This window comes from Calypte anna, chromosome 1 (genome assembly GCF_003957555.1).
Source record: "Calypte anna isolate BGI_N300 chromosome 1, bCalAnn1_v1.p, whole genome shotgun sequence".
Classification (NCBI taxonomy): domain Eukaryota; kingdom Metazoa; phylum Chordata; class Aves; order Apodiformes; family Trochilidae; genus Calypte; species Calypte anna.
This window is the reverse complement of record NC_044244.1, coordinates 10778617-10804968: the sequence shown is the minus strand read 5'-3', so window position 1 is coordinate 10804968 and position 26352 is coordinate 10778617. Positions and strand designations below refer to the sequence as shown.

Below are 26352 nucleotides of genomic sequence, written 5' to 3'. Positions count from 1 at the left end.
TTTTCCTAAGCAAACTGACAATACCATTCACTGTTCTGTGAATGCAATCTCCATAATTTATGCTATTCTTCTGTGAAAAATACTCTGAACACTTGTGTGTAGAAAAAGGAACCTTTCAGCAATGTGTTCAGAGGCCCAAACGTTTCTTCCACTTTATTTTACTTTTTAACTTGGACAGGGGAGTAGATACAGAAGGGAGCAAATGTGAATCAAATTGGAGGAGGCAGTAAGTGTTAAGAATTGTCAAAGCAATGCACATTTTAGCTTGGCAAAATAGTATGCAGTCTCTTAGGAAGCTTAGGAATAAATAACAATAGATTTTATAGAAAGAGAAGGAAATTAAAGAGATCAGCTCTTTGAAATCCTTCTATAATTATACTATTTGAAAGGCAGCCAAATTAGGGATGGGGGAAGGATGCAGAAAGTAGGAATTCCTTCTTTGCTATGTTGAGGTGTTCTCTGATTTCATATAAGATCTTAAACTATTAAACTGGTGTCTACACAGCAGATAATCAGCTTTCTGACCTGGAGGTTTGTAATGTGTGAAAATGTCTCAGTTGTGTTGCACAGTTTAGGATTCAGCAGGTCCAGCAATTAACAACAGTCAACATAAGAGGAAAGACTATAGAAATAGCTATAGAAACAGCTATAGAAATTTGGTGTTCTCTTTGTGCAGAATAGAGTTAGCCTCCCAGTACTTACATGGTTCTCATAACCCAGGTATTTGCAAGTCTCAAACTTATAAAATTAGTTTCCCAATACCCCTGTCAGTAAAGAGGCAGCATTATCACAAATGGCCATATATACACTAGCTGTATTAGAATGTTTGCAAACATTTCTAGGTATAGCATGTTTCTTATGAAACCTTGTTGAGATTGTTTTCGTTAAAGATACTCTTTAGCTGAACATTTTTTCCTTCTTTTAATTTTGAAATACCTTTATCAAAGTTTTGGGGCATTTAGGTTTTACTTTTTCCCTTCTTCCAAAGATCTGAGATGCTAGGAAAAATTGTCCTACTCCCTTTCATTATGATAATAATAATAGGAATCTTCTGAAAGAGACAAAGGCAGCTTTCATCAGTTAGGTATGAGATGTATTTAATTGACTGCAGGAGAGACAGTAATGAATTATTGCTTCCCATCCACCCCCATATTATTCAAAATGACTTACACAAGCATTAGCATTGCTCTGCTGAAAAAGAGTATTTTGCTTGGGATTTCACCTTCTCTTCCGAGCTGTAATGTAACATTCCCTCAATTAGTAAAATTAAATATTCTCAAATGTGAAAATATTCCCTTATGTATGAAAAAGCACAATTACAGAGAAGCTTTTTTCCTTTAACCTTTGTCTGAACTTGAAAAGTACAGATTTCTTTTTGTGGTAGCTGCTTGACATGCCTCATTTCAGTTGCTGCCAGTTGTCAGAAGATGGCAAAGTACACAAAAATCTTTAATTCTGCTTCCACTAGACAAACCTCAACAAAAAGCCTGGTAACAGTCGTGTGGGGTAGTGGCTAAGAAGAAAGAGAAAAAAAACCTGCAAACCAGCTCTGTGTCTATAAATAACACAAAGTGGTAATTACTGGCATGGGCAGTGAAGAAGAGACAGCAGCCAATATGTACCCTGTTCAACCTTGCCAATGGAGAAGCCAGGCCTGTCCTGAGACGTGTAAGTACCACCCTGTTTATGAATCCCCACTTCCATGGGCTCTGAAACCTCTGAACTGGGTAAATACTTCATGCTGAAGTTGGAAAATTAGAAAAAAACTTGAAAAACATGGAAACTGATTGCTATATATATGTGTGTGTGTGAGTGTGTGTATAAAATTCTAACTTTCATTAGAAAATTGAAAACTCCAATACAGTGAAAAAAAAAAAAATCATTGAACACTTTCATGTATCACTGTGTTCATAACTGCACATCTCCTTTTTAGGTGGAAAGCAATTAAATGTAGATTTCTAATTGAAACACTGACCCTGATCAAAAGTATGATGATGATGATCCAAAGTTCAGTAACATCACTGGACTTCAGAAGGATTTATCCTTTGTTTTGGTTATTTTTCTCAAAAAAATTAAAATGAAATGAAATTAAATGAAATGAAATTTCCTCTTAATTGCTGTTTCCTTATGTTTTGCCAAAACCAAGTGGAAACATGTAAGGCAGAGAAAGACTGCTGCAGTACAAGCCGTATGATGCAGATAAATCTCTGTAGGATATTTTAAAATTAAAATATATCTGTTTGAAGTGTATGGAGACAGGTATGAATGCTGATTTATTTTTTTTTTAATTTTATTATCAGAAGTTTTCATAACTAAAAGTTCTGCAACACTATCTTTAGCTTGTGTGTAACATCCATAAAATTTAACTTGAAATGAAACCTAGAATTTCCATGTCCTTTTTCTCCTTAGGAGTTTCCTTTCATTTTGGCTTGCCTCTTTCTGAGGGCACATTCTAGCTGGTAAACCCTGGTTATGGTAGAGGAACAGTTTTCAGATGCTGCAACAAGAATTCAAAAGACAAGATTTGACAAGATTTGAAACTTACAATAAAAAAGTTGTGAGACTCTTCCCTTTATTCCTGCATTCTGGATCACCGTTCCATGTCACTACTGAGCCAAAACCAGACCAAGACCGAGAGGCTGTGCCCTCTGCCCTCTGCTAAATACCAGGGCAGAATTCCTCTGGGGTGATATGTATGTAGAAGTAAAAAGTCTTAATCCTGTAATACCATTTACATTATTTATGTCCTACAAGGAGAGTAGCACTAGATTTTTTTTTCTTTTTACCTTGTTTTCAGCCTCTTTTTTCGTGTGCAGGAGACAAGGCAGAGAGGGTGTGGCAGCTGGGCAAACAGAGGCAGCATATTTTACTATGAACTGTGACCCCCAAATCCTAAGCAATATTTGTGGAAAAGAACAATTGCTTTATCCAAGACCAATCTTCTTGGTATTTTCTATCAATAAAGTTATCATCAAAGGCTTTTTTCCCTAACTTAATTTAGAAATAAAAGAGTTTTATTTGTTCTTCAAAAAAATATCTTTATCCCATCTAGTCTTTTTTATCATTGGCATTTATTATAGTAGATAACAGCTGCTGAGAGTCTTCAGTGACAGAGCTTTTGAAGGCTGATGGAAGAATCAAGTTAATATTTTCAATGGCTCTGGGATCTGAACCCATACTCTCAGGATTAAGGCAGATCAAATGAAAATGAATACCTCTGCACAGACAAAGCCCACCTATCCTTTAACACAGAGAGAATGAATTTGTCTGCACAAGTAGAGACTGAAGAAGTGAAATGAGATCTTTTCTCTTTTATTATTCATATATAAGTTATTTTGCTGCTATTTTGGTATTACCAAAATGACACAAGGCTTTGATTTCCCCTAGTGAGAAGGATTAATGTCCAAAATATAAATTAATAGGGAACTGGTAATGGATACACAGGCTTTTCCTTTTAAAATGCTTATATGAATTGAGTTATGGGCAAGAATCAAAGGGTATCCTCAGAAAGTAGAGGAACTTCTCTAAAAATGGCTCACAGGTGAGTTCTTATCATATCATGATATCCAACCATAAGAAATACTCAACAACTGCCATGAGACACAACACTCACATTTGTTCATACTCTCTGGAAAAAAGACCTCAATAGTTTGTTCTAACTGCACTGGAGCCAACCAAATCCTCTTTTTTCTTCCCCAGATGGACATTGAAGCAACTTAATAGTCATTAAGTACGTACACACACAGATATGTGGTCCTGATTCTGATCTTACACAGTTTTAGTGGCTTAATGATGAACTATAGTATTACTAATAGAGTCAGACTGTTCCTATTGTATGTGGACCTGAGTTTGGAGAAGGATAAAAGAGATGGTGAGCTGTTAATTGAAGTGGCCAGCTCACCCTTCGAAAGGAAAAATCTCTCTCCAAACCTAAAATCAAACCAAAGAACAAATAAAGTTTCTGCAGCACATAACACACATGGAGAGATGAGAGAACTAGGTTCCTTGAGTTTTAAGAAGCAAAGGAAAAGGTAAAATCTTGCAATAATGACATACTGCGAGGCTACTGCAACACTGACATTAAAGGTGGGATTTCTTGGATCCTTGGATCCTTGGAGTTACTCAAGACTGCACTAGACGTGTCTCAGACCTACCTTGATCTAATCAGATCTGCTCTGAGCAGGATGTTGGCTGGATGGCCAATCCTACCAACCCACATGATTCTGTGATTCTATGGAAGACAGGAAACACAGAGTGGTTTTGTTAAACTATGTCAGTATTTGTTAGAGACCATTACAGCCTTTCAGAGCCCTTGAAGAAAGTTTTCCTAAATTTGTAAAGCCTGATAATCTAAAAACTTTTAATGATTTTTCAAATTTTCAAAATAATACAGTGCCAATCACAAAACTGAAAAGTATAAGCTCTGAAGTGCACATCATATCATTAGGGTTTGTTTTTTTTACACTGATTGTGCATGTTTGTGTGTGTATGCACATTTATCATTAAAGAACAGAGCTCGAGTTTGCAAACTCAGCTACTGAAAGGAAAGAAAATACCATGGCTTGGACATATTTAGGATGATATGCATGTAAACCAGAATGTGGGTCAAAGTAGCTCAGAGTTTTTTACCCTGGACTGTACCATTTTTATCTAGTGCTGTTTAACATCTTTGCCAGTGATAAGGACAATGGCATGGAGGACACAGCAGGTTTGCTGCTGCTGACACCAAGATGTGTGGTCTGCTGGGTGCACTTGAGGATCACAGGCTTGAGAAATGGGGCAGTGTAATCTCTATGAGGCTCAACAAGTCCAAGTGCAAGGTTCTACATCCAGGTTAGGCTCATCCCAGGCACAATTAAAAGTGAAAACAAAAAGCCTGCCCAGAAGTAGACACGCATACCTCTACATAGTATGTACTGTAGAAGTCTGCTTTATCTATTTGATGTAGAATTATACACATCTACAATACAAACTTTGAAAATAAACTAGAACAAGATGTCACAATAACTAAAGATCTAATATCTGCTCTGATATCAAATGTATGCCATGAACTTTGGTCAGAAATGTCACTTATTTAATTTAACTTTGATTTTTATTTCGTACTAAAGGAGTTTGATACAGTTTTAAAAATAAATAAATTATGCACCTGTAAATTTAGTTAAATTCTACACATTTCATTATATCAGGTAGTGATTTACTCATTCTAGAAAGGAGCCCAGTTGAAAATGAAGGAGGCAATCTCTTTGTATTAAAGAAGAGAACAAAGGAGATTTTGTACACAAAATACAAGTAGAATCATCTGGCATCACTTTCATAGAATTTCATGTACTAAAGCATATCTAGGATTTCTGCTGTTCCTTAGAACATAAATTTTACATTTTGCAGCACAGCTACAGATAGATTTGTGTTTCTTCCTTCCACACCAGGGAACTCTTGTATTAAACTGCATGAAAGTAATTTACATAACATGCAAGGTTTCAGATTTGGAAAGCCATGCTTTAGAAGCAATAATTTGCAGTAGGCATCTAAATAAAATTCCTGACGTTGAGTGTTTACAGCTTCCACTGTGGACACAGGCTGCCAGGTCATTCGGGTCAGATTTCTGACCTTTTTGAGAAAAACATTCCCTCTTCTTCAGAATAGCTTTAGTAGATAAGCTGTGCTGGAAACACAGCCAAAATAGATACCAACATCTTAATACCAATGCCTGCTAATCACCAGTAACAACACAGATCCACAAAGGATGCAGGTTGGAAAGGACACCTGAATGCTATGTCAGGCACAATCCTGCTCAAGACAGGGACAGCTACTGAAGAGAGATGGGTTTGCACAGGACCTCATCTAGCTGAGTTTCAAGTACCTGAAGAAATATGGAATCCATTGCCTCCCTGTACAACCCATTTCAATGTCTCACTATGCCCATGGTAAGAAATAAAAAGGAAAGGAAAAAAAATTCCTACCATTTAATAGAATGTATTTTGCTAAAACTTGAGACTTTTGCATTGTCCTGTCATTGTGCTCTTCTGAGAAGAGTTTGGTTCTTCCCTGCAGACAGTAGGAAACTGCTGTGAGATGCCTCTCAGACTTCTCTTCTACAGGCTGAAGAGACTCAGCTGTCTCAGCCCCTCCTTGTCTCTCATGTGTTTCAGCACCTAGAACAGCTTAGCAGACCCTGACTGCCTTTCTTCTGTTTCATCAGCACCTCTTATTCTAAGAGGGGCTAAAAACTGGACACAGCAATCTTCTCCCCCAGTGTCGCCTCTCCACAAATTAAAACAAATAGATTGGCACAACTGCAGAAAACTTTAACATGGAAATGACTCAGCAGGCCAGACCATGCTCAGTTCTTGTATAGAAGATTAGTATTTTGCATCCTAACTGCTCCTAAAGAGAATAAACACATGTACTTTCTTCAGCATGAGAAGATCTGGTCTCAGATCTGAAGTCAGCTTCAAAGGATTACTTCTAGATTACTCCTAGAGCAGATATTATGGCTGCATGTTCTCATACATTGGGAGCTGGGATGGAGTAACTCCACCCCAAGCCCTGTGCTATGTGCAATCCCCACAAGATCCTCTCACCTTTTAGTGACTGCTGAATCACCCCCTCACTCTCCACAGTCACTTTCTTGACAGGGACTTTCCGAGAAAAAATGTCACACAATCTGCTATTTCTCTCTCACACATTTACACATAGGACTCACACCTATCAATCAAGAATTAGACTAACTTTGAACAAAACTCATTTTCAGCAGCTCAGCAAACAGGTTGGGGCAATCACAGACAGCAGAAAAATAAGCAAAGAGAACAGTAAACAGGGAGTGACCACCTTGTTTATTCAGAGTGCTGTGGTTTATTGATGTTACACACAATCTGAAGTTTAGTTGATCTTAGATGTTAGATGTTTTCTCTCTGATCCAACCTGATTTGAAAGGAAGTTTTCTCCAGCTGGCTAGGGAAGCTTTCAACAGCCATATGCAAACCATAAAGCCTTCCCAGTGCCATTGTCCCCTCCTATGTAGGAAGGGAATGACCTCAAAGCAAAGGTCCTTCACAATCACCAAGCAGAGTGAAAAGAAAAGTATCAGCCACTAGCCTGTTGGAAAAATCAAGGCAGACTACTTTCTTTCACCTCTACAAGGACACAGTGTGAGAAAAACTGAGTATACAAGGAGAAGGACAGGCTGTCTCATAACCAGCACTCTATACCTGACTCCAATACCCATACAAATACCAATGCAAATATCAAAGTACTGATGCCAATAAAAATTGCACTTAACAGAAGAACAAATATAATAAGAACAAGAAGAATGGAGAAGAATCTCATCACTGTACCTCAGCGCTGAATGTATCTGGAGTGCTCTTATAAGGGAAAGTTATTTGGCAATGATATTCTGAGAAGCTGGAATGAAATAGATCTTTTCTTTTGAAATAGCAAATGGAAATTAAGTAATCATTTATGGCAGGTTAATCTATATGAAAAAAAACCAACCAAACAAACAAAAAACAGAAGACCCAAAAAAACCAACCTCAATAAAGGTTCTTTTTAAATAAAAACTATTTAGTTCCACTATGGCACTCTCTCCAACATATTGGTGTAAATACCACAGTAGGTATGAAACCTGCCTTAGTATTGATTCAGCTGGCACAACCTTCCTCTATAAAACCCTTGTCAGAGCTCCTCCATCAGGGTGGTCTGCCCTCCCCAGCTGCTGGGGAGATGCTGAATTCCTGTGCTTGTCCCTCTAATCCAGTGCCTGCTTGTACTGAAGTGAACACAGCAGCAGCTTTAACTAGTCTAGTCATATATTTACAACACAAATACAACAAGACCTTTTTTCTTTTTCTTCTGAAAGCACCACACTAGTGCTTCATGAACACACTGGTCATCTTTAGTGCTGGGGCTGAAGGGTGAATCCATCACATAAGGAAGCACTGAATGTGTGTGAATGTGTGAAAGCAAAGATTCTTCCATGTCTTGAAGGAAAGATGGGAACAGATAAAGCTTATTGTTTGTTGGATCTGGCTGGCAGGCTAAACCATGCTGGCCACTTATGTAAATCTTCTCCTTGATTCACTTTCTGAACACTGTTAGTGCAGATAGCAGTATACGTGACCCCATCTGAAAGTTTCAAATTATTTTTGCAATTTTATGTACTTTTGCCACGTTAGGAACAGACTCCTCCAGATGCCTGTGTGAGCTTAAGAACTCATGTACCTGAGATCAGGAAATCATAGAGAGGTAATCTGAAGAAGAAGATGAAATACAAATCACTTACAATTGATTCTTGCACTCCTCTGCTTTTGAAAATTACATTTCTAAGTCTGATGTTTGCAAGTGTTTGTAAAAAAACAAGGTTTCTGGTGGAGAACCAAATGGATGACACTCTTCTCATTCTAAAGGGACTTATCAGTGCTATAAAGATAGTAAGATATTAAATCAGAGGTAATGGCTTTATGGGTATATTAATTTTCATATTTTATAGCCATGTATGCACAGCTTTATTTCCCTAATGCAAACAACAATAAAACACCTCGTGAGGGCTTTAAATTCTTTTGACTTGGCTGTAGTTAGTCTGCTTCAGGAAAAATAAGTAAAGTGATGGAGCATTATTTTCAACAGTGGCAGGAAGTAGCTTTTTATCCAAATCAGCTAAAAAATTCCAGCTGTGATCACGTTGAAGCCATCAAAAAGTCTAAGCCTGGGATCAGCTCCCCGTGCCAACGAAATCCTTTTCAGGGCTCAAAAAGTAAATTTTTGAAAAAATGCCAAGCCTTTCCTTGAAAATAACATCTTAATTGGTTCATGTTAAAAAAATAAAATAAATAATACAAGTACTATTCTGAAGATGCAAGTGCCCACATTTTTGTACACTAATTTGATATTGTGTCTTGTAAGAGTACTCAACATATTGACACAAAGACTTTCTCAGAACACTGCAATGATTGGCATGCAGGCTGCTTACTTCAGACAAGGAGGAATTTCTAAGAACTGTAGAAATGAAATGTGTTAAGAACTATCCTGTGCCACTGAAATGCATCAGAAAGGCCAGAGAAGTGTGTGAGTGTGCTTGCACCAAGGAAAACACCTTGTTTCATTCCCTGCTTGGCTGTGGTTCAGTGGAGGAGAAGAAAATTCTACTTGTCTTGTGAGATCAGCAGATGTTGCTAAGGAGTTTCTGAATAAGTTTTAGATTCACACCTAGGAAAATGTTTGGGATCAAAAAGCAGAAAACAGAAGTATATATAATAATGTGCGTTATGTCTTTTGAACAGATGTGCCTTTTTGCACTAAAATTAAATTACTGAATACATCTATCCTATGATGAATACATTTGTCCTACTATCTTTCCTTCTTTGGTTCCTGTTAAACTGCTTTTGTGAGTAGATATACCACGATATTGATCTTCTCCTGCTCTTTGAAACTTTGCATTCTTTGTCTGTTACATGAGAAGGAAAGAAAACCAACCTCATCATTCCCAGTGACTGAACTGAATGAGCGATTAGACACTTGCCTCACATATTTCCCTTATCCCTGTAAATCTAACTCTGCAGCTCCTTTAAGCTGGGAAACTGAGTGATACAGTCTGATTTATATAGATGTTAAAAGAAACCAAATATTTGCCCAATTTAATTGATCCCGAGATGACAGAAATTGATTTATTCTGAATAACCTGAAACTTTTAAAAGCAAAAGTATTTTTGATAAAGAATGGCAAAGGGAAATGGTGTTAAGGAAAAGAAAAAAATTCTAAGAACCAACAAGACTGCTCAGAAAAACAGATGATTGAGAAAGCCTACTATTCTCAAGGAAGGATTTAAAAGATGGTGGTTTTTTTCAGTTGCATTTGCAAAGAAATATAGGAACTATGAAATTGCAAAGCAAATAGTAAAAGGACAGTACATAGTTGAAAGTTAATTTTAATATGTCATAAATTTATCATGTAACACTAAAGCAAAGTTGCTCTTCATTTCAGAATGCCAGCCTGACCCTCTTAATGGTTGAAAGAGATGCTTTTAATTAGAGAAATTTGATTCAGCTTAATTTTGTTGTGTCTTTTTATTAGTAGTAGTAGTTTTTGGTTTGGTTTATTTTAATAAAATTAGCTGCCTAAACACATTTTTTTTGCATTAAGCAACTTGGCAATCCAGGGTGAATGTGATGTCTCCTCATCCACGTTCTACAAGATACTTTTGGTGAAGCAATCACTTATCCAAGAACAGTGAGATTAAGCAGAACAGTTCAAAAGTCTGGCTATTTATTCCAAACTATTTCTAAATGTTGAATTTCACAAAATCACATTTGCATTTCAAATTTCTACTAGAATTAAAAGCCTCCCATAAAAATAGGCTATGTTTCATAGGAAGTATTTACTTACAGCCTTCAAGAAAACCCAACCCATCTATTTTTTCCTTTCCCTTACTGATGTAATATTAAAAATGTCATATCACACTCCTCAGATTGGTAGGATGTGGCAGAGAAATTAAGAACTGGCCAAATTAAGACTTGGTCAAATACGAATTAAGGGCTCATCTCTGAAAAGTGCTCATAGACCAAACTCTAAGCTTGTGGTGATTTGAGGGCATCCACAATCCAGGCCTGAAATTCACTTTCCCCACCTAACGGCACAGAGTTCCTAACAGCTTCTGCACTTCTTGGCACTCCCTGACTGAGCTCACTGGAGCTATATACTGTTATAGATATTTCCATCATGATGGTTTGATGGAGGGTTCCAGACAAAACTGATTTTTTTTTTTCAGATAATGAAGAAATACCATGGGCTAGCTCATTGCAGATAATAAGTAAAACAACAGTGGGACATTTCTTCAAAATGTCTCCTGTTTGTATCACTGTCTTGGAACATAAAATAATAATGTGAGATCATTAATTAAAAATATTTAAAGTACGTTTCTGAAAGTAATCTAAGTATAATCTGGGGTATTAACTGTGGTAACTGAGGTGCCTTTGTAGCAGCCAGTTTTGCATAAGTGAATTGCTGGGTGAGAACAGCTGGGAATATATCCCAAACATTAGCTGTTCTGAAAGGGGAAAAGCAAACAACCTCCATCACGCTCTGCTCAAGAGATGCAGTAGACTTTTCTTCAAGGAGATAGGGTCAGCCTTATATTCACAAGTACAAGAAGAAAAACTAAATTCTCTAAAGGGCATGATGGTCCTAGTACCAGAGTGATTTCAAGGGAGAGGCCAATTCCTTATTTTCCTTCTGCTGGGATACCAATGTCTTAGCTTCAGTAAACCAGCAAGCAGGATTTCTGCTTCCAGATAGAAGCCAGATCAATGTCAGATGAAGTAATGATGCAAATGCAATTCTACCATGTTTGCATTGAATAAGGATGGGGGTTTGAAGGAGAAGAAAGGATATATGCTATAAACCATTTATCACCATCATTCACTTCATTACTGAAAACTCACACTGGTCTTGATCTGTGCACTTCACAGTAAGACAGAAGATCCAACATCCCACTGATTGATGCAGGCAATAGAGCATTTTTCACTCTTGCACCCCTGTTACCCCAGCTCTATAACCAGATGAACAGGGGGAAAACATGCAGCCTTCTTTTAACCTGGTGTCTGCTGCAGCCATTGCCATCTGAATGTAATGAGATGAGAAAGCACACTGTGAATCAGCAAACTGTCCCTGTGACAAAGGCCTTTCCCTGAGAAAGAGTGCCCAGTCCTTTTATTAAGGAGTGTCACTGAGAAGTACTGGAAAGTCAGCACCAAAAAAAGAACAAAATATACATGTTGAGGGAAGGACCAGTTCAATGCTAGGATAAGGTCTTGTTCTATGTATTTATTCATGGCAGGATCTCAGTCAACGCACTTCAATAAAATGAGTAATTATTGTGAGTCACGTCACTAACTACATCCGATACACAAAAAGGCTTGTGCGGCACCACGTATCAAAGTGAACTGTGAACTCATCCAGTCTGGAAAGGGCTCACAGAGGAGCTCTTGTTACTGGCACTCATGATCCTGAAAAAGATAGGGTATTAGAAATGTCTATGCCATTTTTCTTTCATCACATTTTTTTAAACATAAAAAAAGATGTTGTACAATAACAGCAATATAACTGCCTATGTAGGGACTTCAGCATTTGCCTTACACAGGCAAAAAAAGGCAGAACTGTAATGAGAGAGCAGTGGAACTGGCCAAGATAAGCTGCTTTCTTCTATGACAAGTAGAGAGAGCTAAGATGTGTCAGATCTGTCAAAATGTCCTAAGATAAAGTTTGATTTTAAAAAAAAAAAAAACAAAAAAAAAAAACAAAAATCATACCAAAATCATAATTAAAAAGAGATTTTTCAGATACAGGTCATACTGACTGAGCTGGGGAACAGAAAGAGATTAAAGGAAGTAAGCAATCTCCTAGATGACAGGTCTACTTCTCATCATGCAAGAAACATTCGAGTCTTCACAAATTTGTAAAATTTGGATGAGTTCTTCAACCAAGAGTGGGATTAATTTTATGATTTTCCCCTATGTTTGTGGCCTGATAATTAACTAGCTTGAAGGCCACATACATATTTACACTCTTCAATGATGTTACCTCTTGTAGAAACTTCAAAGAACAAAAAAGAAGTGGGCTAGGTATCAGCTTTATTGCACAGTTGTTTTCATAGCTGAAGTAACAGCACATGGCACAATCAATGTAAATAAAGAAAAGATACATTAAAATCTTCTCTCCAGTGCACCCTTGTCAACAGTAATGACAATGAAGCCAAATAAGCAAACAAGAACAAGAGCATGAAAATAAGCAGACTTCATGTCATTTGTCACATGGGAGGGAACTCTATCCATGGAACTCTAAAAAGAATATGGAGCTTTTTACATAATGCTGACATTAATATCAGTTTGAAAACTTTGGGTTTTTAAAAAAATTGTTAACTCATAGTTTATAGAAGTAATTCAATTTCAACAACAGATGAATAAAAGAAAAAAGACAAAGCAAGAAAAAAATCCATGTACAAGAAGATAAAGTCTAAAAATCAAGCCCAAATGACTTAAATTTGTAAAGTAGGTATTTTTCTTTAAGAACAAAGTAGTGTATTCAACCATACGTAAAAATACCAACTTCACTACTGAAGACAAAAAGGAATTTTATTTTAATTGATAGTATTCAAAAGTGAGTTAGCTTTTAGATCTCCAATGCAAGACAATTAAAGGGAAAGATTTTTCACGTTTGGTGTTAAACACTTTATAAATTAGTATTATTTAAGATCTACGAAGCTGTGGAAGTCACATATTAGCTACTTCTGAGAAAATCTGACCCACAATTTGCTGAAAATTATGCAACTATACAAAGACTCAAGAGACTTCTGTATGAGTTCTGCATATAAACATATAATTAAAGACAGTTCTCTTTTTCTTTTTTTTTTTTTTTTTTTTTTAAATGCTTTACCTCTGCTTCATTTTGCAAGTAGTTTTCATTCCACAGGCAGAACCAAAGATCCAATCAATGATTTGAGGATAAACCATCTCCTACTAAACTGTCATCAGCACAAAGTCCCTCAAATAATAAACGAACTTTTTATTAACTGCGGTAACATTAACATTACAATGAGGGATTGTTTAAAAACAAGTTGTACTGCTGTTGCTCAAGAGCTCAAAGAAAATGGTTCTCAGTTCCTTTACTTTTCCTTGAGGGTAACCACAGGGGTTGCATTAAATCTTTTTAAATATGTTGACAGTTGAATAAGTGCTGTTGTTGCTCTGGTGACATTTTTTGCTTTTTAATTGTCATTAATGAAGCTTACTGATACTTTCTTAAAAGTGCTTTACGTGTTCTAGCAATTTTATGACAAAAAAAAAAAAAGAATAAAACTGTCTGAAAATTAGCCTTGATACACTTCTCATACGCAATTTTCACTGGAGACAATGAGAGAATCTGCATGGGAAATATCTGCTTGACCAGACATTTTAGGTAAGAATGCATGAAATGCTCCCAATAAATTGTGAAATTATTACTTGGTTGGGCATCTCCATATAAATTTGAAGCTCAAAGAAGATTTGCTTATGTGTATTTTCACAAATAAGTACTGGAACTGCTTTGTCTGATTCAGAATCTGATCTTAAAATGGTATGGCCCAACATTTTAGGGTGACACTATCCTGGTGTCTAATAATTTTTTCTTATTTTGACTGTTCTCCTCCCTCTGATTTGAGAAATGTTTTCCCCCTGTAAAGACTGAAGGATACAGCTCCTAATTATCTGTTCAAGAACATTCAGTAACAAGGAGGAATGCATGTAGCTTGAGAAACAGCAGGCACTATGCTTGATAGTTCATAAACAGATAAGGAAAGTCTTGCTATGGAGAGAAAAAGAACTATTGCACTTTAAATTATGATGGGTGATTTAAGCAACTTAAAGAAGATTTCTTCCAGGGACAAGGAACCACAAGAGGTAAAGGAAGGGAGAATGGTATACTAATAGTTTAGGGAGATGTGTCAAGTCCTTTGCTTCCCCCATCCCAGGTTCCTTCACTCTTTCATGAGCACAGAAGATGATTCCCCAACACTGCTTCAGCTGCTGCACCACAGGCTTCACATCTTTGCAATTTCAGAATCAGAAAAATCTGGAGTCATCTTTTCTTCTTCAACTGCAGCTGCTCTTCAAGTGGAGATGTTTTACAGATACTGATGGTTGGAGCCATTGCAGTTGAGAGGGACAATTAGGTCATGACAAATCATCCTAAACAAACTGAGAACCCCTTTGCCTGATTCTCTGTAGGCCTTGTGCCATGTGAAGCCACATGTATCTGTGCAAAAAGATGCAGCTCAGCTCCAGCCTGGCCTTTGCCTTCATCCCAGTAAATAGTTATACAAGGTGCAAAGCAGGAGAAATCAGGCTGGGGTTCTTTATAGCACTGCAATTTTCAAGGCACTCACAGTGTAAGTTTCACACTTGTGTCAGACATACATTTAACAATCTCAGCTAAGTCATTAACCACATTTTAATTAGACAAGGGGCCTAGCTTTTGATTTCAAAAACAGAAATTAGGGTTGCAGTCCTTCATCCATTGAAGTTAATTGCAAAATCCCTATTATCAGGCTCTTGAGGTATTACCCAGGCTTACTTTTTAATTACATTTGATTCTTAATTAAGTAGATGACAAAGAGAAAAGTAGCCCATGATTCAAATGATTCACATTTTTATCTTTCCTGATGAACAACAGAATAGGTCAAGATACTTGCTGGATTTTCCCATGAGAAATGCTGCATAGTGAATAAGCTCAATTGACTTTACCCTGAAGGAGCAGGTTAGCTTTGAAAAGCATCACTCATTTTCTCCTCCTGTACACATTCTACCCCCAAAACTTATGCAATGTGATTATAGACACCATGCCAAGTCCAATTCAGAACTTGAAAAATATCATGTAAGTATCCTAAGCTTGAATGACTTGTCTTCATTGTCTAATGTCATATAAAACATAAGGAGCCCTAATTATAGTTTTATTTTCAAATTATGCACTTCAAAAGAGTGACAACTCTCCATAAAAATTAAAACTTCTTAGGGCATGGAGACAGCAAATAAATTGATATTTCTACATGATTTAAAAACAATAAGCTATGCAGCAGCTTATGCATAAAGACTGTTGTTGCACTTGGCTAGAGAACAACATGAAGTTTCCTTTTTTTTTTTTCCTTATAACAGTTCCCATGTGAGTAAATGAAGAATTATAGAATATAAGTTCATGCTAAGGAAGGGGATATTACCTTGTTATCTACAACAACAAACAAACTCTTTTCACATTATGAAAGCTGGAAATTGAGCTTACAAATAAAATTACTGGTCTTACACTATACAAAAAGCTCAGCCCTTTATTTCAGACATTACCTCTCACATTATGAAATACATAATCAATAATAAATATCTTACTTGTAGGACTTTGAAAGACCCATTAAAAATCAAGGATTTTAAAATGTAATTTATTTTTTTAAGGTTGAATGTTGAGATAAGTATTACAGAAAGTAACAGGTCTATTTTAAGAAAATCAGGTAATATTTCAAGGTTCTGGTGACAATTTCCCCTGACTTTCACTGAGGCTAGAGACTCAGTTTTAGCCATGCAATGCATTGGTGTAAAAAAAGAAGAGGTCACAAGGATGCACCTACTGTACACAATATTGCAGAAGCAAGCTGTAACTGAGGCAGCCCAGCAGGGTTACAGTCAGGAACAGGAGAGCTAGGGCTATGTCCCCAGTGCTGGTGCAGGGTGACAGAGCTCTTGGGGCCCAAAAGCTTCACGAGACAAAGGTGATGTAAAGCTTTCATAACCCCTTTTAAAGGAAAGAGGACAATGTCCTTCTAGAGGCACAGCGAAACTAACATTTCTTTTTTCTAAAATGCCATTTTTTTCTAAATCCCTAGGTTTGGGGGGGGGGCTTGGGTTTTTTGGGGTTTTTTTTTTTTTGGTGGTTCTATTTCAGACTTTGGCCTGTGATGAGACAAGGAACAAAATACAAACCCCTATTTACCCCTCATTATGAGTATTTGTCATTCGCAAGGTCGAATATCACAAAACCTGAAAATTTCCTACTTCATGCTCATATTGGAGATCAAGGGAAACCTAGATTTTTTTTCAAGGTCCCCATGGACATTATGTGGAAATCTGAATCAGCCTGTTCTGTGTAACTGTGACAAACCTACAGACGTGACACAACCACAGCCAAGCTCGCTTCAGTGTTGAGTTGTGCTGCATCAAGTACCATCTACATTAAGTCAGTGTTACTTAAGCAAGGAAAAGAAATTCCCACCTATTTCTTCATTTGGCAGTTCCCCCTTGGAATGCAGTTTCTACTACTGTTTTTATTGGAACCATGTCAATTTACAGTTATTAAGCATTGTGCTAAGTTCAGGGCCCTATACAATATCTTGCCAGTTTTCAGTCTGGTTGGTACTTGTGGAAGGTCTAACTTGGCAGGTCTCCTTAGACAGGTCTCAAGAGTACAAGTACTCAAGAATCTTACAGACTCAAGAGTAAGTAGTGACGATCACTGTGGCAAATGGCAGTTTGGTTATGTTATGATTATTAAGTGATTCTTTTGGAATATTCAGAACCCACAGAATATTCCAAAGGCAGGCCATGGCAGTTGCAAGGCAGTCCTGCACTCCTGAGCCTTACCAACCATTCTAATGCAGACATTTTTGGAGAAGGGAATAGCAGACTCTCAGGCCTCAAAGACCATTGAAGGCAGAGAACTGAAGGTTGCTAATGCTCTTGTAGTTAGTGACAGAAAATTTCTGCTTAATATGAACAGAATCTGAATACCAAAAGAACACACATGTCAAAGTGGTGGCTAAACTCAGCATATACTACAAGAATAAGCAACGTAACAACATGGTAATATTGGGGTAATTGTACCAAAAAGATATTGTTCATCACTTCAGAAGTAAAAGCACCTTTCTTTTGAATACTACTTTTGACAGCTTGATTACAGTATGCAGGCATCAGTGATTGAGACATGCTATGTACATCTAAGATGTTGTACAAAGCACACAAGGAATGATATTTTGTCAAAGGACTCTCTACTATTTTGCTAAACCTTAAAGCAGCCTGCTTTTCACAGTATAAAGTATCTCAGTAAGGCTCCAAATGAAAGCAACTCAAAACATTAATAACTTCCACTACGTGCCATGTGCTATCATCTTCCCCAAACAAAATTGAGGATAAGAAATACAGTCTCTGGTTTTATTAATCCATATTAGCTCTCAAAATAAAGAGAAGGTATTATTATTTATGTACCTGTATCTACAGTAGCAATGAACTTCAGGTAAAAAATAAATTTAGGCTGACAGGTACTAACCAAAAAGCACAAACCAAAAATAGTAATTCTGGATGAAGATCAAAAAGCCAATTTCTACTCAGTTATTGAATTTAAGAGGAAGAAGAAAACGTTCAATCATAACATTTGCTTAAGAATGTTTATCTTCTTACCATTGAATGTTAGAAACACCCTTGCTTGAGGCTGGGAAGATCCTTTTACACTGCTAAAGTAAATAAATATCCCAGTCAACACGTGCAGTGCAAGAAATGCCATCTCTTCAGTTTTGCAAGTTAGTATCCAAGAAACAAAATCTGAAAGACAGAGATATCACATTACTGTTTTTATACAATTTTGTGAAGCAAAAACAACACTACAGAAAGATCTGAGTTAGAAAGCTCTCCCAGCTGAAGCCATAACACATGACACTTTGAAGGAGGTGCAGCACTTCTCTTTTTTTCTTTTATATATCTGAACACTGTTTAACCCAACAGTCTTCTGGGCTGCCACAGAAGGAGCTCTCTACCTGTGTATGAACCAACAGAGCCCAAGCTTGGGCTAAGGCAAACTACACCATTAGATTTGCTTTATTTAAATAAGGACAATTCCACCTGCTGGAAATATAACTGTACTAAATGTCAAGGCAGAGCAAAGCAAGGATAGGAGATAAAGTTTCACAAATAAAAAGCTGGCTGATATTTTTAGACATCTCTCCTTACTTTACATCATAATTAATCTCCCTCTCCTGTTTTGGGCGGGCGGAAGGTTTGGGTTTTGCTGTTTGTTGTATGTCTGTTTTCTTTTAACTTCTGAAATCAAGAGTGCCTGGAAATGAGCTTTATGTTTCAGTAAGTTAAGTTTTTAACAGCCCTCAATGAAATCCTGACTATGTATGCCACCAATTTTAAAACAATTGAAACCAAAAGTATTTCAACATGCCTGAAACTGTTAGTCAACATTTGCCTTTGGGGCTGGCTCCTTTCAGTGTACTTACCTACTCCCATAGACTTCTCCAGAGCACTAAAACCCAGAGTTGGACAGCATGACACTCAATACTGCTGCTACTCCTCCTGCATAATGCTTAATCTACAGTCATTTTACAGTGTTCAGCTGCTGAGAAGACTGAGCTCCTCAATCAGAAAAGCACCCTAAACCCAAATCTGAATCTTTCCTTAATTAGGAAGGTTTGAACCCACTGGAATCAGTAACATTTTCCTATCAATTCTAATGGACTTTGGACCAGACCCATAAAACCCAGCAGACATTAGAAGCTGAATACTGCCTATCCGTAATATTCCTAAACTGCATCTTTCTGTGAAGTCCAAATTTCACTTCATCTGTGACAACTTTCTTCTTCAGCTCCGCTGCAAAAATGAGACTAGAACACATCCTCATTTTAGGCCCATTCTACTTCCCTGCTTAAATATATTTTTTTCTTTTTGACATGAACAGCCCTTCTACTAGACATCAGCTATTGGTTAATTAGGTGATATATTTGATTTGATAGTAAACAGAAGAACTTTGAAGGACAACCTCTACAGCTAGAAGACAGAATTAAAAGCTATACATTTATTTCATGATTGCCTCTGCAATCATCTTACACTTCTTTACCTTTGCTCTGCTCTAGCACTACAGTCCCTCCGGTGGAAGGCAATATTTCTACATGCTTGTCTATTTGGTCCCTCTGAGGTTCACACCTGTCCTAAAAGAACTGGCTGGAATCACCACAGCATGGCAGGAACCACCTGTCAGGCAGGGATGACTTTAGGTCAACAGCAATTTGGTCTGGATCCACACCACTGACTTAGTAGTAAAAGCCCCGTATCTCGTTACTGCCTCTGTCATCCCCTGTTCACTCACTGTAAATTGTTTTGAAAGGCTTCTCTCCATGAAAACTTCATACTAAGTTGGGGGTGGGATGGAGAGCACACCAGGGAATACACAGCTCTGTAGCCCACACTCTCTCAACTCCCCTTCATTATTTGCTCTGGAGTACAGAGAAATGCATGAAGTTCAAGTAAGGATACAACTCTTTGAATTGAAAAAAACAGAAATTTGCCATTTACAGATTTGGTCTACAAGAGAAACTTAACCATTCTGCCCCAGTTCCAAATTATCTCTAAGGGTCTGTTAACTGATAAAATGACAGTTGCAGTATTTTCGCCAAGAATAATTTTAAACAGTCTGCACAAACTCTGGAATTAATGCAATTTGTGGGTTATAAATTTGAAATGACTACCCCATTCTTTAACTTGTCCCTCTTCTAACAGAGAAATGCCATTAAATCCTGATAAAATTTCTTTGTCAGGCCAAAACAAATAGCCAAGCATACTGAACATGTGATTTAACAGATTAATTGGGATTAGTATTTTACAGCAGTAGCACAATGTTTTCTTTGCTATAGAGATAAAAAGTCAAAGAGGAACAAGTGTGTGGCTTTCTCTCTGCCCTTAAATGATACTATAGGAAATAACAATAAATAAAACCCTCTCAGCAACCATTCACTCCCACTCTCACACCTCCTGCCAGTTCTGGTGCAATCAGTTACAGTAGTGAAACATTGCTACATTTCATTGCTCAAATTGCAGATCTTCACTGTTAACACAGAAGTGACAGGCAAATACAAGATTAAAATTCTGGTCTGCATGGTTCCTACCCAGCTGTTAGGCACATAAATAATAAATGCATATGTGCCAAAAAGGTACCTCAGGGTGTTTGACATGTGAGTTACCTAATGGAAACAGATTTCATTTCAGACCTAGATACCTGGAAGCTGAACACAAACTCATTGCAAGTTTGAATCTTAGTTTGGGCTTATATCCCAGTTCTGAATTTATCTCAGTAAGTCATGATACTATATTCAGCATGTCCTGTGCACATGATCCCTGCTGACAATGCACAGACCTAAAATCTTGCATGTACTTTTGAAGAATCATTTATGACAGACAAAAAGCAATGTCTAATTACATTTCTTCTCTTATAACCTATTTTAACTGTAAACAAACTGGCAAAACACTATTGAAGTGAGGTGGTGAAGTTTTCCTGCCACCGAGGTTGCTTTCAGCACACAGTATTGCTTTCGGAAAGTATTATACAGTTTTACAGCAAAGTGCTGTGCAGGTGTCATCCACTACAGGCTGAGTCCTAACCCTAAATCATTCAAACTAGTCAGCTGAAGAAAGCAAAGAAAGAAAGAAGGAACAAAAAAGAAAAAAAGAAAAAAGAAAAAAGAAAGAAAGAAGAAACCACAAAACCACAGACACAAAACCCCGCCAAACGCAAGCTATGCTAATCTGGCAAATACTGCTTTAACTCTCCGTGAACGGTAGGAAAATTCAACCATCAAACACGTTTCATTTCCATTACAGTGAAGAAAAAGAACTTTCAATTATGCTTACCTACCTATTGGAGGGACCAGTAATAGAGATTTTTATCTGGTTTCTCTCAGTTTACCGACTCCACTCCTCTTAGCAGAATATTTTAATTCCAAACCCGTCTCATTTAGTGGGGAGGAGAGAGAATATTAAAAAAAAAAAAAAAAATTAAAATAAGGAAAAGTCTCTCTTCCCGGTGGCTGCAAAGGTACTCCCGGCTCTTTTGTAAAATAATCCTTGTATCTGGACTCCTAAGGCAGCAGGAGCGCTTCTCCCCAGCCCTCAATTAAGCACCTAGGAGTGAATGGAAAGCGGCGGCGCGGTGACGGTGCAGTCTCCGGTTTCCAGTTACAGGCACTGCCCTGCCCTCCCCGCCGCCGCTCTAGCGAGGCGAGGCTCCGAGGCCTCCGGTGCATCATTAGCTGAGCAAATAGGGGCTGGAGCTCATAAATAATGCCGAGGCCACACCCCGCCGAGCGCGGCGGTCGCTCAGCCCTGCCCGTCCCGCCCCAGGCTCCGCTTGGCAGCGCGGAGTGATCGCGGGCGCGCAGGGTGCAGAATGCGCGGCATTTCTCGCTGTGCGGGACCGGGGGGTACGATGTAATCGAAAGCTTTTTAAGGGAACAGTCCCTGTGGATTGCTCCCAAGGGGGGTGAAGTGGCAGGTAGTTTCCGATCCCCATCCGCGGAATTTGTGGGCCCGCGGGGCTCTCCAGGAGCGGGAGAAACTCGCCAGGAAAGTTTCCCGCCCCTCCGTGCGGGCTGCCCCGATGGCAGTGCCAGAGCTGCTGGCCGAGCCCCAGTGAAGGCGGCGGGGCGCTGGACCCCGGGTGGAAGAGACTTCTCGGGGAGATGGATCCCGGGTGGGAGAGGCTCCGCGGGGATCCGGGTCCCTGGTGTGTGAGGCTCCGCGGGGAGCGGGGCCGCGTGGGGGAGCGGAGGCAGAGCGGAGCTGAGCTCCCTGGAACGGCCGGAGAGCTTCGAGGGAGCTGGGAGGTTTCGAGGGAGGCCGGCAGATGTCACTGAAGAGAGGGAGAGGGGCAGGACGGTGATGGCAAGGAGAGAACCAGGACACATCAACCCCAGCTGAGGGCTTTTGGTTTGTTTTGTTTGTGACTTTTTTGCTGTCCTTGTTATTACCCAGCCTCGAATTATTCCCTCGCTTCGAAACTTCACAAGGAAACGAGCATAAAAGACTAAAAAGGAGCGTTAGAACAGTAGTTAGATTTGTAGTTCAGTTTCCTGATTGCTCCAGGAGTTTTACCAAAAGTTTTCAAAACTGTTTTCTTTTAGGAGAGTGGGAGCTGCATTGTTCAAGCTCTTTTTTTTTCCCAAAAAGGTTAGGTTTTCCTAATTGTTTTGCGAGCATATTTTGTTCTAGACTGTCCTGCTAGGTGCAAGCTTGTTTTCAATCAGAATTTCCACTTTTGCAGGGAGAGGTGGTCTCTGTTCCCACTGAGGTGGTGCAGGTTGCACAGAAGGGTATCATCACAGCAATATGTTGAAGGAACACATCTCATGATGCTCTTGCAGCCATATCCCAAAGGCAGAAGTATAACAAATAAACAAGAACCCACAGTGAATCAGTGCATACGCTCAAGTTACAATTTTGTTTCCAACTATTCCGCACTATGGCTCTACTAACTAAAGCAGACAATAATACTAATGGATTATAGCTAGAATGGAATAACCTGAATGCAGTGCCCTTACTAAACAAATTTTGTCTATACATGTGGAAGTCATTATGGCCTGTCTATAGACTGCTTTGTGTAAAAACTCATCTGCATGAGTTATGATCACACATATTTTAAAGAGTTTCTCCCAGAGAAAGCCCAGAGAACAAAAAAGTAGGGGATGCTCTTTCCTCTAAAATGAAAGATCAGATTTGCAACCAATGTCAGCTGAGAATGGGTCCAGAATTTTGAAAAGCTTGAACCATTTCATACCTTGAGGACAAATTAGGTGATGCCATCAGATGAACAGAAGTCTCCAGATCATGGGTCATTAAAAACAGTGATGCTTTTCCACCTCTCCTCCTTAAAACAGATAAACTATGCACAAATGTGTGAACCTTTGCTGTCAGTACAATGTGGACTTAATGGGCTGGCAGTGCAACTGTGGGTATGATGCTGCTCAGCCTTGAAATGTGATGTTCAAATGCCATAGTCTGACTACAGCACTCTGACAAAAGGAGAGGTCACTTGTCTGCTTTGGAAAATCCCCACAGCTAAGTGGAGTTAGAGATCTCCACACCAAGTAACAGAAGTGAATCAGCTAGTTCAGTACTCTCTCTCTTGCTGTGATCTATGCAGGGTGATTCAGAGGAAGGTGCAGAGAAAACCACAAAGCAAATATGAAGCAGTCTCTCTTTAGGAGATTTTTTGGAGATGTGTAATAGATGGTAGTCAAAGGAAAAGGAGAATGTTACTAAGAAATACCGGTGCTAAAAATTATGGTGATTCTAACTGTAGTCCCCAAATATTTTTGCCTTAATTAAAATTAAAATAAAATATATGTTTGCTCTACTTTTTCTTTTTACATGTAATAAACTTCTAGGTAAGATGCCAGTAATACAGCATTAGAAAAAAAAGACAACAACAAGAATATGCTGAAGCATGAATCAACTTCTGCATTATTTAAAGTCACTTCTGTTTGTCAGTGCTTTTGTATGTATGGACACTGGGGAGCCATCTGGCTATCTGCATTTCTTTTTCACATATGCTGCATCAGAGATAAAAAGGTAAAATGGAACATTGAGGAAAATTATGGGGCTTTCCGCCACTCCCTCAAGGACTTTGGTTTTATAAAATAGCAAATGAACTACAAAGAGACAAATGCAAAACTTTAATCTGAGAGATACCATCACTCTCATATATCTGTTAGGCAAAGCAAGAGTATGCTAATTTTAAAAACAAAAAGCAAATTGAAACAAGAATAAGCATGCCATATTGATTTATTTGTATTTAATGTGCATGTGTGCAGGCCAGAGCAAGATAATTAACTTTAAAAAAGCAGTTTGAACTTCACAGCTGGGCTGAGTGAAATGGTTAAAGTTTTACTTTAGATGTTTTGTAAAAGCATGTATTAGCTTCAAGCAAAACTTATGGAATGGAAATTACTTCTCCAAACTATGAGGTGGGGTTTCAATATATACTGGCATGAATCAGCCCTGTGAGTGAAATGAAAAATATGTAAGACACTTGCTTTCCAGGTTGTGGATTTTACAGGCTAATGCAGGCATGAGGACAAATAAATTGGACTCTGCAGCTGATTTTTAATAAGTCCTGTATTATACAAAGCATACAATGTAGAGTGCAGTTTGTCTCTAGTTCTGAATTAGTGCATGTGAAATTTATAACTAAGTGCAGTTATGCCAGGTTGCAGCACAAGTGTCAGGACAGGTAGGACCTCACTCTTGGCTTCAGGGTCAGAGCAATTCTGACTCTTGCACTGTGCTCTGAGCAGACAAACACTCATGGCCAAAACAAACAGGTGCTGATTTTGTTGTATCTATGCATGGTATTTGCTTCTTACCCAAACAAATCATCCTAATGGACCCAGGCCTAGCTTTAGACCTAAACACTGAGAGAAGCCAAAGAGAAAGGCAGGAGTGGTTTTAGGCATTCATTTAGCATTTTGTTTTGTGGGGGTTTGTTTGTTTGGTTGGTTGGTTGGTTTTGGTTTTTTTTGTTTCTTCCCACTTAGATTTTAACCTCCTGAAAAAGCAAACAGATTATAGGAGGCAGTAGGACCAGAAGAAGCACAGTTTTGAAAGAGGCAAGTCAGGGAAAAGAAAGATGGATGAAAATGTCAGAAAAGGAAGACAGGAACCTTCTGGGACACAGTCAGATGGTTAAAGAAAGCATAGTGGAAGCAGATCCAATAATTTCACTGAACTGGCAGCAGCTAGCCATGAAAATCAACAGACTCAATAATTAGTTTATTCTTTGAAAGCAAGGCCAGACTTAGAATTCAGAAAAGATCAAATGCCAGTTATTTTAAAGAAAAGTGTAGTAAAGGCATAATGAAGTGACCCTCAAATGTAATCCATTCCTTCCTTAAAAATAAAAATAATTGTGTACCCAGTAAGTGTCCAGATTCCAAATGATGAGAGAAAATGCTATTACCTTCTATTTCCTCTGTCCTCATTTATGAGTGTCAGTTCACCTTGGAGACATGCAAGGTCACTAGGTAACCTAATTAGTTCATCACTGTTTATTTTATTTCTTACAAAAACTGGGAGAAGTGGGAAATATATCAGCAGTTTACTGTCGGAAAACTATTAGGTGTTTAATTTGAGGGTGTCCTAATTTGAATGGCAATTTATATTATTTTTCACAATAGTAAAAAAATTCAGGAGGTAGTAAAGAGAAAGATACTGGCAGTACCACTGCAATCAGGAATGGGCTAGGGTCCTTAGACATAGTGTGTTATAACTTGTCACTGGGCAACTAGTCATATAAGGACTTCTTATGAAGAGGGAGTTTTCATCACCAAGGTCAAAGCCTTATAAAACTTCTGGCATGTAACTAGCAATGAGCTGTCAAACTGAATCCATCAGTTTGCTTTTTTACTACTTAAGGTTCTGTGAAAACCCATTTGCAGGACACAAATTGTCTTTTCACAGCTTAAGAAAAATCAGCTGCTTAGGAACAGGATCAGTGTAATCACATTCATGAAGTACTGTATTACCTGTATGGGCACAGAGGGAAGTATGTTTTAGATAAAACTCCAGTTGTCTCCAGTCAAATAGACCCAGCTCTGATTGGCTTCCCTTGAAGTCAGTGAGCCAGCACTTCATAATGACCTCTGGCATTGACCAGACTGATTTCTGTAAGGTCAACACCAACTAAGCACTGCTGTGTCTGTACAAAAGATGTAAACTGATTCCTGATATGCTACCAGGCCTTCATGCTTCCCCTTTTCACTGAGGCAACCACATTATTGCTGTTTCTAGGAGAAATGCAGTGCTTTGGTCAGATTTTCCACCTTTTAGCTGCTATGACTAAATGAGGTCAGTGATATAACCAGAGTCACTGTGCTTGCACAAAGCTGGGTTTTGAGTTTTTAACAAATCAAACAAGTCATCATTATTTTGCAAGTTGATTAGCAAGAAATGTATTAGAAAGACTTGAATGAGAAGGGATGGGTCATTGACGCACCAAGGATGGCCTCAGGCCAAGGAAGCTATAAAT

At 38.3% G+C, this 26352-nt stretch overlaps 1 protein-coding gene across 2 annotated transcripts in view; it reads right to left on the bottom strand.

Annotated features, from left to right (window-relative positions):
- SEMA3C (semaphorin 3C) overlaps positions 1 to 21566 on the bottom strand; it is a 113508-nt gene extending 91942 nt beyond the window's left edge. The window contains exons 1-2 of one of the 2 annotated variants that reach the window (XM_030456641.1): positions 21187 to 21566; positions 17958 to 18098 (exon numbers count right to left, since the gene is read on the bottom strand). In XM_030456641.1, coding sequence (XP_030312501.1) covers positions 17958 to 18060 — 103 coding nt within the window. In that variant the 5' untranslated portion in view covers positions 18061 to 18098; positions 21187 to 21566. Of the gene's footprint in view, positions 1 to 17957; positions 18099 to 21182 lie in introns of both variants that reach the window. The other variant, XM_008493022.2, reaches the window with a different exon arrangement.
- Positions 21567 to 26352: the final 4786 nt, after the last annotated feature.